The sequence below is a fragment of the Thunnus albacares genome, chromosome 15 (assembly GCF_914725855.1).
Source record: "Thunnus albacares chromosome 15, fThuAlb1.1, whole genome shotgun sequence".
In the NCBI taxonomy this organism is placed as follows: domain Eukaryota; kingdom Metazoa; phylum Chordata; class Actinopteri; order Scombriformes; family Scombridae; genus Thunnus; species Thunnus albacares.
Genome location: NC_058120.1, coordinates 2,183,342 through 2,201,956, shown reverse-complemented (window position 1 = coordinate 2,201,956; position 18,615 = coordinate 2,183,342). Strand labels below are relative to the sequence as shown.

Below are 18,615 nucleotides of genomic sequence, written 5' to 3'. Positions count from 1 at the left end.
CATAAATGAAAAAAAAACAAAAAAACATTTAGCAATGAAAGCTACTGGAACAACAGCTGACTATGAGTGGGCAAGAAGTGACAGACCATGGTTTGGTAGTCTGGGGAACTGTGTTCATTAACACTTATTTAGGTTCACTTTAATAAAACCTTGACAAAAAGTCATAGGCAAATATTCTTCATGAGACTTGGGTCACATTGTTTCAGTAACTGTTAGGTCATACTGTTCAAAAGGTAAGTATGTATTTGAATAAGATTAAATCTGTCAAAATATTAATGACGAAACTTGAAATGAAAGTTTAGATCAATAACAAGAATACAAAAGCTTCATTTGAAGTATCTTTTGAAGTTAATTACTGTAGATATTTGTGTACATAAAAGTACAGATGTACAATCAAAGGGAATTAAAACAGCAACTTCAAGTGCATAAGCATGTTCACAGTATGAGAAGTGCAATCAACATATCACCAGGCATATTCATTTCTAATGAAGTTCAGGGAAAACTCAACATTCTGCCTGGTCAATGCAACATGGACAAAGCTAAATCCAGTGTCTATCTATACGCAATGTTTATTTCAGAGAAATCAATCCCTCTGAAATGATATGAATGTCTTCATTTATCAGTGGGGATGCTGTAACATCCGAAGACATTTTTTTAAGCTAGCTTCTGTTCATTATGTATGCTAACTAGGATAAATGACTACAATGACCTTAAGAGAAAATGTCTCACTAACCAACAAACCTTTTAGATATTATAAGCATCACCATAGTCATCACTAATACGTCTGTCATTAGTACATATCTCTGTCCCATGCTAAGGCAACTAGCAATACATAAGATTGTCCTTTAATTAATCCAGTGTTATGTTGTGCAAATTACTTTGCTATGAAAGTTTACCAAGAGGCTAGTTTCTCCAAAAGTCATTGTAGTCTTTATACATCAGAACAACATGACCATAAACTGGAATCAAAAAACCAGTACCAAATTGGTGGAAAATACATGATTTGCATGATTGGTACTACGGATGTAAACATGGGCCATGGCTGCTAATATTTTTTAGGCCTGTTATCTCAAGGTCATTACTTAATTATTAGATTTGAATAAAAGAGTTCAAATGGTGTTGTGGTGTGATCCTAAGACCTGTTTATAGTTTATAGTTTCTTTATACTCTATTACTTTTCCTCTATTCACTTATGGGGTGCCTACATGTCAAAGCTGAGAGAAATGACTCAATGATGAAAACCACATGGATAGACTATGATGTATGAAAGGCTGTTATCCTCAGATAAAGATGCATTAAAGTCATGATCACTAGAAAACAGTTTTTAGCCATGCGAGCTGTGGGGCTCTAGGGATGGCAGTGTTGGCCGATCAGTCCATTACTTTGGTCCAGACTGACATATCTCTAGATTGCCATGTAATATTGTACGGACATTTATTTTCTCCAGTGGATGAATCCTAATGACTTTGTTGATCCACTGACTTACTCTAGCACCATAAGCAGGTTGACATCTCATGTTTTGAGTGAAATATCAGGACAACTGTCTGATTGATTGTCATGAAAAATTTGTACAGATATTCAAGGTCTCCAGAGGATAAATCCAACTGATTTTGTTAATCCCTTGACTTTTAAATTAGTGCCACAAACAGATTTGGTTCAGTGAAATGTCTCAGTTGAGTGTACTGTCCCCACAACTATTGAATGACCTTTGTTACAAACATTCATGTTCTCCACAGGATGAATCATAATCATTGGTGACCCTTTAACTTTTCCTCTAGTGCCATCAGGTTAGTTAGGTTACTTTGTGTTTAGCAAATATTAGCATGCTAAACTAATATGGTAAACACTATACCTGCTAAACATCAACAGCATGTTTACATGAGCATGTTAGCATGCTGGCATTAGCACAGCCTCACAGAGCTGCTAATGTGGCTGTAAACCCTTAGTCCTGTTGATAGCTCAACATTAAGTAGAAATATAATTTTTTGAGACAACAGGCTTAAAAATATGAGTTATGTTGAGAAAATAAGGATTACATCATGAAATTTATAATTCATGACTGATAGAGAATGGACCCGAAAAACATATAACCCTGGTGATTCTCAACCTGATGATCGTTACAAATGAAATATAAATACAGAAACCCATCAGCCGAGTAGCTCACGGCATGAACAAACGCAAACTGTACCTTTCCCCTCATCTATCAGTGTTATGAGTCAAATACAAAAATTGACTTTTTCTTCAGCCAAATCTAGAATCTCACAAACTCCAAGGACAGCAGTCCTGAGAACAAAGAGCTTTTCAACAGCAGTTGACAGTTGATGAAGCTGACAAAAGACTGAGAGAAGAATGAGCATCAGTAGTTTAAAAACACTATTCAAATGATTTTTTTGTGTTTGTTTTAGTTTAGACAGCATTAATGAACATTCAAATTGCTGCATGAGGAAAAAAAATCTGAAAAGGAGTGTTCCAATCAATACCAAAGCCTCAATGCTGAACTTTGCTGACAACTCATCTTTTCAGGCTGTTACTGTCCAAGGCGTTAAACCTAAAGATCTATCAGCACCAGACACACAGTACAACACCATTCTTATTATTAGTCCAGAAGTGTCCCATTTTGATGCAGCATTCATATTGTCTGTGTTAATCAGTCCCGACTCAGGAGTGTCTTTCAGCAGTAGACGGACCAATAGATAAGGTTGAAGAAGATGTACGAACCAGGGAAAATCATCCGGGAGTATTTGTCAATGGCGTGCGTGTTCTGGATGATGTTAAGGGCACGCAGGCTCTTCTTCTTCTTGGTGGTGGTGGATTCGCTGCTGACCGACAGATGGACCACCATGTGTTCAGGTTTCTCTGGAACCTCGTGCATCTCTTCCTGCTCCTCCTCTGGCACCATGGGCTCCTCAGTGTAGCCAGCCAGGCTGTTGGTATCGGCCTCACTGTAGGTGCCATCCAACATGGTCATGGTTCTCGTCTGGGAGATGCCACAGGTGCAGGGCAATGACTGGAAAGACATATACAACATAATCATTGATACATTTGGAATTTTGAAGGAATACACCAAAGTTTAGGGACATTATCAAGCATCCTGTGCTTTAAGTTTTCAAATCTAAGTCTCCAAAACCATCAAAGTGTCCTCAGTAGGCTAATCGTAGGGCCTAATTATGGCAATGGTTATTAATCTGTAGGTTGCTCCAATACATAGGTCCAGAGTGAGAATTGTCAGCAACTATAGGCAAGAATGCCATGATGTTTGATTTGAATATATATTATCCCTAGAGAGTAATCTCATTCAACGGCAGTGATCATCTTTCATTTAGAACCATGAAAAGTACCTCAAAAACTGATCCCAGTGTTATTGTTCACTCCCTAACCTGTTCTATAGAAAACAGGGGCCTAATGATGGCAGTGATTATTGATCTATTGGTTGCACTAACCCTTAGGACCAGAGTGAGAATTCTCAACAACTACAGGCAAGTATGCCATGAAATTTTATTGATTTCCTATGATGTCCCTAGAGAATAATCCATTTTACAGTAACTGTGGTGACCACCTGGCCTAGCATTTAGCATCACTGTTAGGTCAACATTTCCTCTTGACCAATGCTTCAAAATGAATGGAAGGAATCAGTAAGCAGTGTACACAGGGTGCAAGAGTGGAAAAATCCCCTACACTTCGTTTATTTTATCCAACACCATAATAGTTAATAATGAATATTATTGCTCCCTTGAAGGAGCTGCTGGAATTGGTTTTCAGTACTGTTTAAAGACTTGTTTAAAGGCTGTTAATATTCTATACTTTACTTATTGTCAACAAATCCATTGAACTGATTAACATAAACAATGCGGTAGTTAGTCTCCCAATACTTTTCTTTCCCTACCTTGTCTGTGCCCACAAAGTGTCAGCCCACTGATTCCAACTGAAGGCATAAATCTTAAAAAACAGCTCACAAATAGTTTTTTTCTTTAAGTCTCAATAATTTCCTAAAACAGCTGGTCACTGTAGTTTTTAAGCAAAGGTTACTCAAACAGGAAGAAATAGTGCATTTGCATGGCACAGAGGAAGAAGCTATACAGTACAAGACTTTGATACACACAAAACTTGTTGGTAAGATCAATTCATTGCTGTTGTGGGTCTGCACATAGGATTTTTAATCATTTAATAGCTTCTTCCCATGATTTTTTATTATTTTGATCAAGAAAAATGAATAATAAACACAGACAAACCAGTTCATGAGTGTTTAGAGTGCAGTAAATGTATTACATCTTTTCATTCCCTTAACGTACAGACATCAAACAGTGGATCAGTGAGTGTGGAAACAGCAGTGGTCTGATAGTGTCAGACCTTCCATCATGTTTAATAGTCAACAGTTCAAACGCCTATACTGAAATCCCCCAACAATTCACATCAGTTCAGTGTTATTTTTGAAGAAATCAAGCAGAATATTAAAAACATAAGGCAAAGCTGTTCAAACAGACGTGACTGTAAAGCTCTTTACTTCACTAAATTCATTGTGGCAACAACTGTGTTCAAAACAGAGTGAAGCTCTGCCTTCATCACACTGGATGCAAGTGCTTGGCAGTGCAGCATATAGCGCATCGCCACAACATTCGGGTTGACAGCCTTTATCCTTGCAATAACTCCACTCTTGTGGCCCATCCTCACCGTCACAGACACACATTTTTCCCAGCTCAGTCTGGCTTCGGTCTTGAATACATTCAGCAGTTTGAATAATTCCTCTCCTGATGTTCTTCCGGGCATAACCTCACACAATTCGACCGCAGCTGGAAGTATGTGGAAGTGGAGTTCTTCTCCAATTGTGTGCATATTCTTGCTTTTTACAATCCGCTGAGCCACCAAATAAGCCTTCTGTGCTTTTTCTGAAATGGTTACAAGGTTAACCGTTCACTTTTTCCTGGCGAGTGTATCCCTCACCCTTCTGTTGGAAAAAGTCTTTGGATTTAGAATCAGAATCATCTTTATTGGCCAAGTACAGTATGTTTACACATACAAGGAATTTGACTCCAGTTTAGTGGCTCTCAGTGTACTTACACAAGTACAAAATAACATCACAACAATCTTCAGAAATATACACAAGGAATGACTATATACAGGTGAAACCGTTTTTGTGAACTGTAAACAGGATACAAATAGTGCAAAGAAGTGAAGACTGCAAGGAGAGATGAGATAAACATTAAATGGTAAAAAAAAATGACGTTACTGTCAGGGCTCAGGAGATGCAGGAGTGGACCCAAACACAGAGGCCGGAATGCAGATATGATGAAAAACTCTTTTAATAGTGGATGGTCACGGACAGGTACACAGGGCTGAACAGAACTAGCAGAAGGCACAGCACAAAACGATCCAACAAAGACTGAACAGAAAACCAGAACTTAAAGAAACTGAACTAACAAGGAGATGAGGTGCAGGTGGGGAGATGGGTGGAGAACTCGAGAGGGGAATGAACATACAGGGAGCTGATTGGCTGAGTACACACAGGGAGCGGGGCAGGGCTGACGAGGCTAACACAGGGCAGGTGTGGGGAAGACAGCAGGGCAGGGCTAACGAGTCCAAATGCAGGGCAGGTGTGGAGGAGTACATGAACACACAAGGGAAACAGAACAAAAACCCAGAAAACAAACTTAATGCCATCTACACTAACCCATCCAAAACCAACCACAAACACAAACCCAAGCACACAACCCAACAAACCAATGATGCAGTGATGAACCGAGGGACTAAACAAACGTGCAAAACCAGGAGACCCCACAGAACACAACATAAGACCAAAAAAACCACCTTAAGTCCGGGCAAGATGTGACAGTTACTTTATATACATATAGTAGGTGGATATGTACAGTATATATAGTCTGTTACGAGTGAATGAAATGTATTCCACATTTTGTATTTTAGACTAAAATAAATATATAGCATTTGTAGGTACCGTGGGTACTGTGTTCCAGGGTTATCGCAGAGTGCCACAGTCAAGATAACTGTTCATAAATGTGACTGTGAGGGGGAAGAAACTGTTCCTGTTTCTGGTGGTTTTGGTGAACAGTGTTCTGTAGCACCTACCAGAGTGGAGAAGTTGGAACAGATTATGTCCAGGGTGTGAGGGGTCTGCAGTGATTTCCCCTGCCCGTTTCCTGACTCTGGAGGTGTACAGGTCCTGGATAGTGGACAGGTCGGCACCGATAATCTTTTCTGCACACCTGACTGTCCATTGTAGTCTGTTCCTGTCCTGTTTGGTGGCCAATCCCAACCAGACAGTGATGGATGTGCAGAGAACAGAATGACCACAGTATAAAACTAGATCAGCTCCTCAGCTCCTGAGGCAGGTTGTACTTCCTGAGCTGGAGCAGGAAGTACATCCTCTGCTGGGCCTTTTTGATGACTGTGTTGATGTTGGACTCCCATTTCAGGTCCTGGGAGATTGTAGATCCCAGAAACCTGGAGGATTCCACAGCTGACACAGTGCTGTTGAGTATGGTGAGGGGGAGCAGTGATGGTAAATGGTAAATGGACCGCACTTATATAGCACCTTTCTAGTCTTCTAACCACTCAAAGTGCTTTTACACTACAAACCACATTCACCCATTCACACATACATTCATACGCTGATGGCAGAGGCTGCCATGCAAGGTGCCAACATGCGCATCAGTAGGAACTAATCATTCACACACATTCACACACTGATGGCATAGCCATCAGGAGCAATTTGGGGTTCAGTATCTTGCCCAAGGACACTTCAACATGTGGACTGGAGGGGCCAGGAATTGAACCACTGATCTTCCGATTAGTGGACTACCTGCTCTACCTCCTAAACCACAGCCGCCCCATCATGATGGGGGCTCCTCCTCTTCCTCCACTGTCATCTCCACAGTTTTGAGCGTGTTCAGCTCCAGGTTGTTGTGACTGCACCACAGGTGATTGACCTCCGGTCTGTTTGTAGACTCATCTCGGGGTCTCCTGAGGTGTAGTCATTAGTGTAGAGTGAGAACAGCAGTTGTGAGAGCACACATCCCTAAGGGATGCCAGCGCCGACTCTCCCCCAGCCTCACCTGCTGCTTCCTGCCTGTCAGGAAGTTTGTGATCCACTGACAGGTGGAGGTGGGCACAGTGAGCTGGGTGAGTTTGGTGAGGAGGACTTCTGAGATCATGGAGTTGAATGCTGAGCTGAAATCCCTGAACGGGATCCTTGCGTATGTCCCTGGGGAGTCGAGGTGTTGCAGGATGTAGTGCAATCCCATGTTGACTGCCTCATCCACTGACCTGTTTGCCCTGTAGACAATCTGCAGAGGGTCCAGTAGGGGGGCTGTGATGTCCTTCGGGTGGGTCAACACCAGTCTCTCAAAGGACTTCATGACCACAGACATCTGGGCAATGGGCCTGAAGTTATTTAGTCCAGTGAGGGAGGGTTTCTTGGGGACCGGGATGATAGTGGAGCGTTTGAAGCAGGAGGGGACTTCACACAGTTCCAGTGATCTGTTGAAGATCCATGTGAAGGGGGCCTAGCTGATCAGCAAAGACTTTCAGACAGGAGGGTGACATGCCGCCTGGGCCTGTTGCCTTCCTGATATTCTGTCTCTGAAAGAGTTGACACACATCCTCTTCACAGTCTGTCAGTGCCGGTGGGGAGTCAGGAGGGAGGTGATAGAATGGGGTGTAGTTGGTTGTGTGTGGGTGTGTTTACTGGCATGCTGGCTCCGGGTGTTGCATTGTCAGATGGCACTTTAGCTTGACTGGCTTCATGGCTTTGTTTGCTGGCAACCGAAGACAGATCACACATTGTGGTTTTCCGTCACTGCTCTCAATAAAGCCAAACTCAATATAGCTATCATCATATTTTCTCATATTTTCTTTACAACAGCAGTCATAGCAATACTGATGTGATGTGTCACAACATATCAGAATTTCCATTTGCTCAAAGCTAGCTAGGGGGAGTAAGTACAACAATGTTTGTTTTGTTGCGCAGTATGGTGCAAGGGGTGTTTACGTGTATAAATTCCAGTTTTATGAGACAGTACAGATTTATCAATTATTAATAGATTTATTAATAGATAGATCCCCAGAGGGTCCGGGGACCCCGATTTGAGAACCACTGGCCTAAACCACCTTATGTTTGTGATTCTTCTGAGATGTGATGTGAAGAGGCAAAATATTGAATGTACTGCAGAGTTTGGAGAGACTTCCATTCCCAGCTCTGTCTAATGTCACCATGGAACTATTTAATACACAGTCTCTCACTGATAAATCCGTCCTCATACATGACCACATCTTGGACAAGGGACTTGATTTCATGTGCCTAACTGAAACCTGGCATAAACCAGGGTCCCCTGGTTGTACTATGTGCTTAATGAGGCCTGCCCTCCTGCTATAGTTACATAGAAAAGCCTGCAGCTCTGGCCGTGGTGGTGGCTCTCCATACTCCATGACAGTGCTTCTTGTCTACTGCCCCCCCAAACCAAACTCATCTTTCTTCCCTGAGATGTACAACCTCATCACCTCACTCTGCTCCATGTAAACCAACATTGACATTGTTGGTGATATGAATATACATGTCAACAACCCCTCCTGTTATTTTGCAGTTTAGTTCCTGAGTCTGATTGACTGTCTTGGCATGAAGTAGCATGTTGATGTCCCTATTGACACCAGGAGGCACACACTTGACCTGGTCATTGCTGACTTCGCCCCCATCAATAATAGGTCTATGATCTAGGTGTGTCTGACCACAAGGTGGTCTCCAATGATTTGACATTCCTGTCACCCCCCTACTAAACCTAAGTGTCAGATGCTTTTCTGGAACTGGAAAAGCATTGACCCAACCATCATGACTATGGACCTCTAGCACATTACCTGCCCAGCTACAATACATCTCTGAGCAGTGTCTTTGATCTTCATGCCCCTCTCAAGACCCGTGAAGTCAATTTTTCATGCTCTGCTCCCTGGTTCACTCACAAACTGTGGAAAACAAAAACAGCTGGACGTGTCCTGGAACGACGCTTCAGACGCTCTGGGCTCACTGTCCATAAACTGGCCTTCCATGAACATCAAAGGACTTACTCAAGGTCCTTTAAAGATGCTTGGTCACAGTTCTACTCCAATCTAATTAATAACAATCCTGGCAACCCTAAGCATCTTTTTTCCACCATGAATCATCTCCTGAAGCCACAATCAGGTTGCCCAATTGGGGCTACAGAAGAGTGATGTAACAGCTCAGAGCCAAGTCAACAACATTCACTCTCTGATGTCCAGCTCTTCCTCTCTGCCTCCTCCTGTCATCAGCCCTCTGTCTGGGAGCTCACTGTCTACTCCATTTTACTGGCGTTAGGCAGAGCCACATTGAGCATATCCTCAGGAAGATGAAACCCTGTACTTGTGCCCTGGACCCCATTCCCACAGCTTTTCTCAAATCATACATCCCCATTCTCAGCCTCCTGATCACCCAAACTGTCAATCTCTCCCAGAAGCATCCAGAAGCTCCAGTACATTCAGAACAGCACTGCCAGGATCCTGATGAGAATGTGAAAACACAAATATATATATTTTCATTGCACTAGCTCCCTGTCTCCCTCAGGGTCGGCTACAAAGTCCTACTACTCACATACAAATCCATTAACAGACATGCGCCTCCCTTCCTACAGGAACTGATCACACCACAAACCTCCACCCACACCCTCAGATCTGCCAACAGCTTGCTCCTCTGGCCCCCAGGACTAAGCTCTGCACCATGGGGGATTGAGCCTTCTGCTCTGCTGCACCGTGCTTGTGGAACAGCTTTCCTAACCAACTGAGGGCAGCACAGACCCTAGACTCTTTAAAAAATGGCTTAAAACTTTCTATTCAGAAAGGCTTTTTCATCTTTACTCTTATTATTTTCTTTATGTTGTGTGTTCTATGTTTTCAATGCTGTAACACTTTGAGATTCACTACGAATGACAAGTGCGGTACAAATTAAATGGATTATTATTAGTACAATTGTTACAAAGCAAATTGATTTAGGAAAAAAGGATGTAAAACTCTGGATTCTTGACCTGCAATCTGAGAAGCACAAGCTCTAAAAAGTAGTCATTATGTTGTCAACTGCTAGTCTGTCTTCTTGCTATAGATGTTGGTTTGTTATATCATCAAATCTGTACAAATCAGCATAAAGTGTACTGCAAAATACAACTGTGGAACAATGGTGTAAACTTTATGAAGAGAGGCTATTGAACCTGTCCACTCTTTCTACATGCTGAACACTGATGCCTACCTCCCACACTGACTCCCCCTGGCTCTCACATGCTGCTGATGCCTGCTGGGTCTACTTTATTCTTCCACCATCACCACAGCCTCCTCCTGTGATCTCATTAATCACCTTAGACAGCATCAGTGGTTTGACAGCACTCCAGAGAGGGCCCTGTCCTGCCAAACATCACTACAGTACAACAGTAACCATTTGTACAGTTTGTTTTCTTTCCAAAGCTGGACAGCTAAACAATGAGCTGAAACTTGCTATAAAGCTGTGTGAGGCTGAGCGGAGCTGCAGAGTCACTGATAATTATCTCTAGGTTCATCACTACAAGTGACACCTCTGACATTACATACTGTCATTTGATACATTGTTATTATAAAAAATATTGATTATAGCCACTTTAAATTTACACCATAAGGAGACTGAATACATTGTCTCCAGATTTCCAAAAACCTTGGTTTTCCCTTTGAGGAACATCTTTGCTTTGCAAAACAGCTGGAAAGTACTTTGAGTTGAAGAGTAGGTGTTTGTGTTTAACATAGGAATTTTATTTGTTTTTTTTGTTAACAATTTGGATTCCACAAGAAATGTTATGACACAAGTGAGGCTAAAGACATAATTTAGCAGATAATATTACTGAACTAGTTATGCCTACTTTTTCAATTGACATTCAAAGCAACTAACTACAGACTTTGCTTTGATATGACCCTATGCAGCAGTCAATTGTGTACTACAACAAAAACACTGCATGTGCTACTGTATGTCTTGGTGTTTGTGGTGTTTGCAGAGTCAGTTCTGTGTGACAGTTCCCATATCCTTGATCCAGAGTTTCAAATGCTGCCTTCTGATTCCCTTTTTAGGGTCCCATGAGCCAAAATGAACAGATACATCTAGAAACTCTTTGATACCCACTGTCATTTCTCGACTTAACTCTGTGAGGAATATGTAATGAACACATACATACACTATACCTATTCAATGAATATTAAATGATCTATTATTTGACATTTTTAATCTTAATTTGACTTATTTTTTAATTGTTTAAACAAATGATTCACTCATTCCTACTTTATATTTATATGATGTGTTAATGTGCTTTGCATTTTATTCTACGTTTCTGTTCCACTGATGTGCAACCAATTGCCCATTGCAGACAAATAAAATGAATGATTGATTAAAACTGAAACTATTTCATAGGTCAGTGCTCTGCATTAGATCATTAAACTTGTTTCAAGGTAACTTGGCAACTTGAGGGCAACAGAACCAGCTACACATAACATTAACATAACTATAATTTTACAAAATTGATACGGCAAACGTGTTAGCAAACACTTGCCCACTTACACATCAAGCAGACACAGAGCAACATAAACATTCATTTGGAGTTGTATTTGTGTCCATCTGATGAATGTAAGTCCAATAGTCACTCTCTTTTAGCTCTGTTTTGGTCTCCACCAGCTCTTTAGTTGGTGATAATTCTCTGTTGGTTCATCACTCCAAGTGACACCTTTCACATTACACAAAAATTTGATCCATTATTAATGTAAAAATATTGATTAGTGCAACTTTGAAGTTAGATTCAATGTATTTTTCAGTTAGAGTGGATAATAACAAATTTGAAAAATGGATTGCATGGATGTCACACCAATATTCCAGACATCTGTTATGAGAAAACTAGATGGTTTTGTCTTCACAACAAAAAAACAAATAGCTAGATCCTGACAGGAAGCTGGCAAGATCACATCACTGCCATGTTCTTAAGAGACTAAATACCGGTATGTTAAGTTTGGATCATTGTCTTAAATTTGCTTAAATTTTAAATTCATCAATAAAAGGCAATTATACGTCATTTACAAACAGATAACTGTTTCAAACAAAACTAATGAACTTCACCAACTTTCTCAAACCATGTAGGTAACAGTTGGTTACAAACATTCACTACTCTTTCTCCAACAAGCTCTTTTTTTTTCGATGCTGCTGTTGTTTTCTTGCCTTTATCCTGGCAGCCTGTTGCAGTAGATGCTCTTGTACATAAGTAAAATTGCAGTGAGAGTGGACCTTCTGGATCGACTTTTCTGGCTCATGAGTAGAGAGAGAGAGACGCCTCTTTTTAATAATATTGCATGGTAATTTAGAGTTTCTCTCACAGCACCAAACAACATGCTTTAGAAACAAAGCTGCACAGTGATTACCTGGGATCTTGCCCGCTCTCTCATCTTGCGCTCCCGACGGTCCTGGACGGTGGACAGGTAGTTGACAGCAGCGTACTCCAACACAGACAAGAAGACAAAGACGAAGCTGACCCAGAGGTAAATGTCCACTGCCTTGATGTAGGACACCCGGGGCATGGATGCATTCACACCAGTGATGATGGTGGACATGGTCAGCACTGTGGTGATGCCTAGACACAAGATGCAGAACATTCTAGTTAACTCACATTTGAAAAGCACAGGCTGTTGTACCAGCTGGTATTGTGCTTGTTATTTTTACTTTCAGCTGTATGACGGAGTCACTTACTACCCTGAGTCAGGCAGCTGACCAGTGTTGGACAGCTACAGCTAAAGGGGTGAACTCAATAACACTGATGCAATATGATCCAACAGCCCTGTAATAAATACAAACCCTGTGAAGCTCCCAGTCAGGATGGATTTGAAGTTTTAAAAGGAGGGATCCAGGTTTAACCTGAGTGGAATTTGCTTGCATTTCAATGATGCGCAACTGGTCATTTATTACATTTTCTGCATCTTGAAATGTGATGATTGAAATGCTGGTCAAACAACAGTTATATGCCAGTCATATTAAAACTTTCATTTTGCCACCAAATCTAGCTCAGGTGACAGAAAACTCTCACAACATTCATATCACATGATCTTTATCAGCAGATGAAATTGGTGAGTTGTGATGGAATTGTAGATGTATAAACTTTCCTTTAAGGACTTCTTCCTCCCTCCAAGATTTCTTACCCACAATTCCATGACAACTTGGCAACTCCATCTGCTGAAGAAGATTGTGTGATATGACTGAAGGCTCCGGAACAGCTACTACTGTAAATGGACCTTGTGGTGAAATTGTGTCTGAAATACTGTTTCCAGGGTAAGGACTCAACTTTCATCATCAAATTTAGTCCAGGTTTTGAGAGAATAAACATACAAGCTTTTTTTCCAGAGCTTTCATCCATATCTCACAGTCTTCCTCGGCAGAGTGCGCTCAGTTGTTATCACATGTGGAACTCCGATGAAGTGATATCAAGTAGTTGAAAAAGCTAGTAAGTGGACCTTAAGTTATTATTTTGTCAAACTTTGTCCAAGGTTAAGAATGAACTTTAACACTCATATTCCCAAGTTTTACTGACCTTTCATACACCAGAAACTGCTAGAGGTAGTAGTTAAAGTACGGTAGCTGGGAGGTGCCAACCTGAGGAGTGGATATTGATCCAATGGCTGCTTTTCTGCAGAGTTGACACGTGTTGACACTGGTAAATAAGAAATGGTGTATCTTGACACATAAACATGCGTCAAGTCCCACCATGTCGAGGTGCTGCCAGTGTGTCAGCTTACACTACTAACAATAGGTGTTTTGACATGTGTCATATGCCACCAGTGTGTGTTGCCCTTAAGTGTTTCTATAAACTGATATTACATGAGGATGGAGTGTTGGGTGTGGTTGCATCTCTGAACGCAGTGATTACAAGTGAATATTGTGTATTAACTACAAAACTGTACACAAATCTGGATGTTATTTTACATTTTATAAATATGGATTTAATATTTAAGATTGGTATAACATTCACAGTAAACCATGAAGAGTTTTGTTAAAGGAAAAAGCTGACAATTTTCTATCTTATAGTCAACACTGACAATATATTAGTCCATCTCTCAATACTCTCTGACTACTCTAACATGTATATGACACATAGATCTTTATTGACAGCAAATGTTTCGTATAATTTTTTTCTGTTCGTTTTTTTTTTTTTTTTTTTTTTTACAAAAGGTTCAGTAATTTATTAATCTACAGTAGTTTAATGATTTTAGTCATTTGCAGTTCATCTGAAATTGACTGAGCTGCCAGACTTTTAACCAGAGTAAACAGGTTTGAACAGTTTTAGCCTCTTTACACTGATTTCCAAGGTTCTTTTAATTACTTACAAGGCACTAAATGGTCTGACTCCTCAACAGATCTCAGATCTTTCATCCCTGTACGACCCCGCTTGCACTTCAATCTGTTCCAGATTCTCGGCTGAAGACAAGGGGGACAGAGCGCTGAGGCTCTAGAACACCCTGTCTGAGGAAATAAGGCGGGCTGAGTCAGTAGCTTCTTTAAATCTAAGCACAAAACTTTTTTATGGGTTTTACTATTTTAATTTTTATGTTGCTCTTTTAGTACTTTTATTCTGTTAGTGTTGTGTTTTTATGTGGAGAACTTTGTAACTCTGTTTTGAAAAGTGCTATATAAATAAAGATATATTAATTTCACTAATTTAAAAACAGCTGGTTACTGTACTTTTTTAGTTATTTGGATAAACCAGTGCAACTGTGTGGCTCCATGTGTTTTTTGGACAACAACAGAAACAACAACACAGATAATAAGATATATCAGGCATTGATATACACACACACACACACACAATACTTGTTAGATCAGTTCATTGTTGGTTTGGCTCCAAACATGAGATTTGTTGACAAGATGAAAAATATAGAATATCAGCAGACTTTAAAGGCTGCAGATCAGTGTGCTCCAGTCCTTTTTTCTACTGAGGTTGTAACTTCACAGACAGAAATTCTTGGCAACAGAACTCCATACACATTTTTATCTTATTCTATTGCCCACACCAGTCAGTGACAGTGTGTGTGTGCACTGGAGACATGAACATGAAAGAGGAACAAGAGAGCAACTGATTTTCCGCTGCTGAAGTGTTTCTATAAACTAACACTATATTGGAATTTGAAGCTGTTCATTATAAATTATTGACTGGGCTGCTTCTCTAAATACAGTGATTTCAAAGAATAATATGTATTTTAGAAAGGGCTGAAATAAATGGCAGCCTGACCGTAAGAAGAAAAAATATTTTTCTCTGCCAAAACTGGGTGTTTTTATTTTAACACAGGCAATTCTATGTTTTTTAATTCGCCTGATTAGAGATTACTTAGTGATAGTTTCACTTTAAATGAAATTACTTTGAATACAACAATGCATCCTTATGTGTAATGATCTCCTCTCTTATCCCGCTGCTCTGCTTTAACAGTGACGCTGTCAATCCCTGTCTGAATCATATATTGTGTACATGCAAAAAGGATTAGAAACACATCTACACGGCCAAGAAATCTGCTTTCTCCAAGAGAAATCTAGCAGGGGAAATCAGGTTTCTATACTGTTTTTGGTTTTGTTTATATGATATGTAAGAAATGAGGTCACTGCAGGGAGCTAAAAGCATGTAAACACACACAATAAAAGCTGTGGAGCTTTCCTTAAAGGACAGGTTCACAGTCTGTCTTAAAACAACAGTCAGGAGCCCAAATGAACATATTTTTCTTGCTGTAATCATTCCTCCTGTTCATACTGACCATTAGAAGATCCCTTCATAATGACCTTACAATGGAAGTGATGGAGGACAAAATCCACAGTCCTCCTTCTGTGCAAAAATGGATTTAAAAGTTTATCTGAAGCTAATATGAAGCTTCAGCATCCAAATGAGTCACATCAATTGTCAACATTACAGTCTTTTTAGTGCCAAAGTCCCTCTTTTTGGCTGGACTGCAACAGCAGGGTCAGCCCTATAACCACAGTTGTCCATGAGTAAGTGACTGAGTGAGTGATGAAATTACACCATTGGTCAGCCAGCCATGTTGGAGTTTCCCCATCAGCGCTTTCAAAATGAATTGGCGTGAGATGATGGAAGTGGAGGGCAGCAGTGATTCAGAGTGACTAAGCCTCTGCTCCGAGTTCTGACACTCAGCTGCAGTGTTAAATGTAGTGAAGTCAGTTAAACTCCTGTTTAAACAGACGTGTACCAGCGTCTCTGCATCCCCTCCTCTACCGTCCAGTGTGATCCACTCTCTCCAGCTGACAGCGCTGTCAGCAGCCAGCAGGAGAGACGCTCTGCAGTGTGTTTGGATTTTATAACTGAACTAATACCAGGACGCAAACTTTTTATTCCTCTGACGTCTTCACATCACAAACGATGAACAACAGCATCGTTGTGAGTAAAACCTGCGACTCATATCAGGTTATATCAGGTTAGTGTGGGGTTGCTGCTTTGCAGGTGCGCTTGATTTGACTGTAACTGTGGTAACGGGGGGGGGGGGGGGGGGGGGGGGGGGGGGGTAAGCCTCCTGAATTTGCACCCAAAATGCTGTCAGAACTTTCATTTATAATTTCCACTGCAGCCTCCATGATTATCGACCGCGAAAGAGGCAGAAAAAGGTGCATAGAGGCATGACTGAGAGCACACAGTTGAAGCACCCCAGATAACCATCACCCTGACAAAACACTCAATGCAGAGTGAAAAAATGAGAGACACCCACAGAGTGAAACAGATGAAAGAGCAAGGGGAGTTAACAGATGATTACAATAGTTATAATTGCAATTAAAATCAGTTCTCTTTCAAATCAAATATCTCAAGGTATAAGTGGAAAGTATTGTTCTTGCAGCTGCATTTATAACTTTTATTTTACTCAAACGTAGCTTAACCATGTCATGTGCTATACTACTTCAGTACACATTTACAACAAATATTGAAACCACTACAGACAATTATAGACACTACCACTGACTATCCCTGTAACAAACTGGCCACAGTTTCACACATTGAGCATACATGGCTCAGCTATATACTAGGTTTTGACCTAGTCTTGTTGTTACTATACTTCCACTGCAGTTCAACAGGGAAACACTGTCTGAGGAAACACAAAGAGGGAATTTGATGCTAAAAAGACTGTAAATGTGAAGGATCTTTTAATATCCAGTATGAACAGGAGGAATGATTACAGTGAGGAAAACCTCTTTCACTCTTCATATGGACACCTGACTGCTGTTTTAAGACAGATTTGAGAGCTATCTTTAAGGTGAGCACAGAGAAACTTTCCCTCTCCAGTAGATAAAGGTGAAAACAAACTCTGCACATACACCATTCTGCACAGTGAAGGTCAAACATCACAGTCAACCAACAAGAAGCAAAACCCATTTTGAGTGGAGGGGGACTACAAGCTGTTACCAAGGCTTTACTTTGTGTACTGTGTAAATATACAGTACCAGTCAAACATTTGGACATAGTTTCTCATTCAAGTGAGTGGGAAGGTGTGAGCAAACCTTTGACTGGTACTGTATGATAAAATGTACAAAAGAGAAGAGAAAAAAGCAAACAAAAGATAGAAAAATCTCAAAGGATCTTGTAAAAACATCCCATCCTAACAGCTGAATTTAATAAGAGCAATGAAATGAGCCGTGAGCAGATCTCAGTGAGGGGGAAACAGATGCCTATATGACAAGTACAGCAACAGTCCCTATACAGAAAATAATTCAAAAGAAAAGTGAGAGTGGTGGTGCGTGGGAGGTTTGTGTGTTCACACATGCATGTGTGTGTTCCCAATTGGTGGAGCCATGTCACAGCCAGCTTTCATCATTTCACACAGACAGATTTACCTCAGGCATGCACAATTTCTTCAAAGGACATTTGACAAGATTTTTTTTTTCTTTTTTTTTTTTACCCAGGGAAACTCTGGCCGGCACAGCCCGGCGGTCGATCCAGAACGACACCCAGGAAAGCATCACCATGAGCGTGGCAGGGAAGTACGTCTGCAGCAAGAAGAAGAAGATGTGGCGTCGCAGCGTGAAGTTGATGTACAGGCGATTGTACCAGCCTGCAAACACAGAGAGAGAACAGCTCAACAATGCAGGAACGTTGTCAGGATTTGACATGAGCTTTCATTTCATACATTTAAGAGATGAGGTTATTAACAATTTCATATTTCAATGAAGAAATGATTCTAAGATTAGACATGAATGAATGAGATGAATCCATGTTTTTGTGTCTTCTGCCTACTGTCATTCATTCTACTCCTGCCTCAGCTGAGTGGTTCAACATGCTGCAGCAGGAAGTGCATGTCTCCAGTGTTGTTGTTTTTTTACCTATCAGGCACTCCATGGTGAAGCCCCACAGTGCACTTCTGCATTGCTGTGTTCATACATGTATTTAAAGTGTCATGGAGCTCCATTCATTTGCTGTCTTTGCCCCTAAACTTTGGAAAACTAAGTTTATCTCATAATTAGATCATCTCATTCAAGTGACTCACTTAAATCCCCTGACTATTCCTGACTGATGTTCCTTCTCTTTAGCTTGATGTTGTTTAGTTTTTATCCTTTTTTAAAAGTTGTTTTGTTGC

The 18,615-nt window shown here is 40.7% G+C and overlaps 1 protein-coding gene across 3 annotated transcripts in view; it reads right to left on the bottom strand.

The window, feature by feature from the left end:
• Window positions 1-2,382: 2,382 nt before the first annotated feature.
• gabrr2a (gamma-aminobutyric acid type A receptor subunit rho2a) overlaps window positions 2,383-18,615 on the bottom strand; it is a 66,771-nt gene continuing 50,538 nt past the window's right edge. Inside the window, exons 7-9 of one of the 3 annotated variants that reach the window (XM_044375630.1) lie at window positions 17,941-18,093; window positions 12,430-12,638; window positions 2,383-3,007 (exon numbers count right to left, since the gene is read on the bottom strand). In XM_044375630.1, coding sequence (XP_044231565.1) covers window positions 2,672-3,007; window positions 12,430-12,638; window positions 17,941-18,093 — 698 coding nt within the window. In that variant the 3' untranslated portion in view covers window positions 2,383-2,671. Of the gene's footprint in view, window positions 3,008-5,224; window positions 5,320-11,782; window positions 12,313-12,429; window positions 12,639-17,940; window positions 18,094-18,615 lie in introns of those variants that run through there. The other 2 variants (XM_044375631.1, XR_006407475.1) reach the window with 2 other exon arrangements.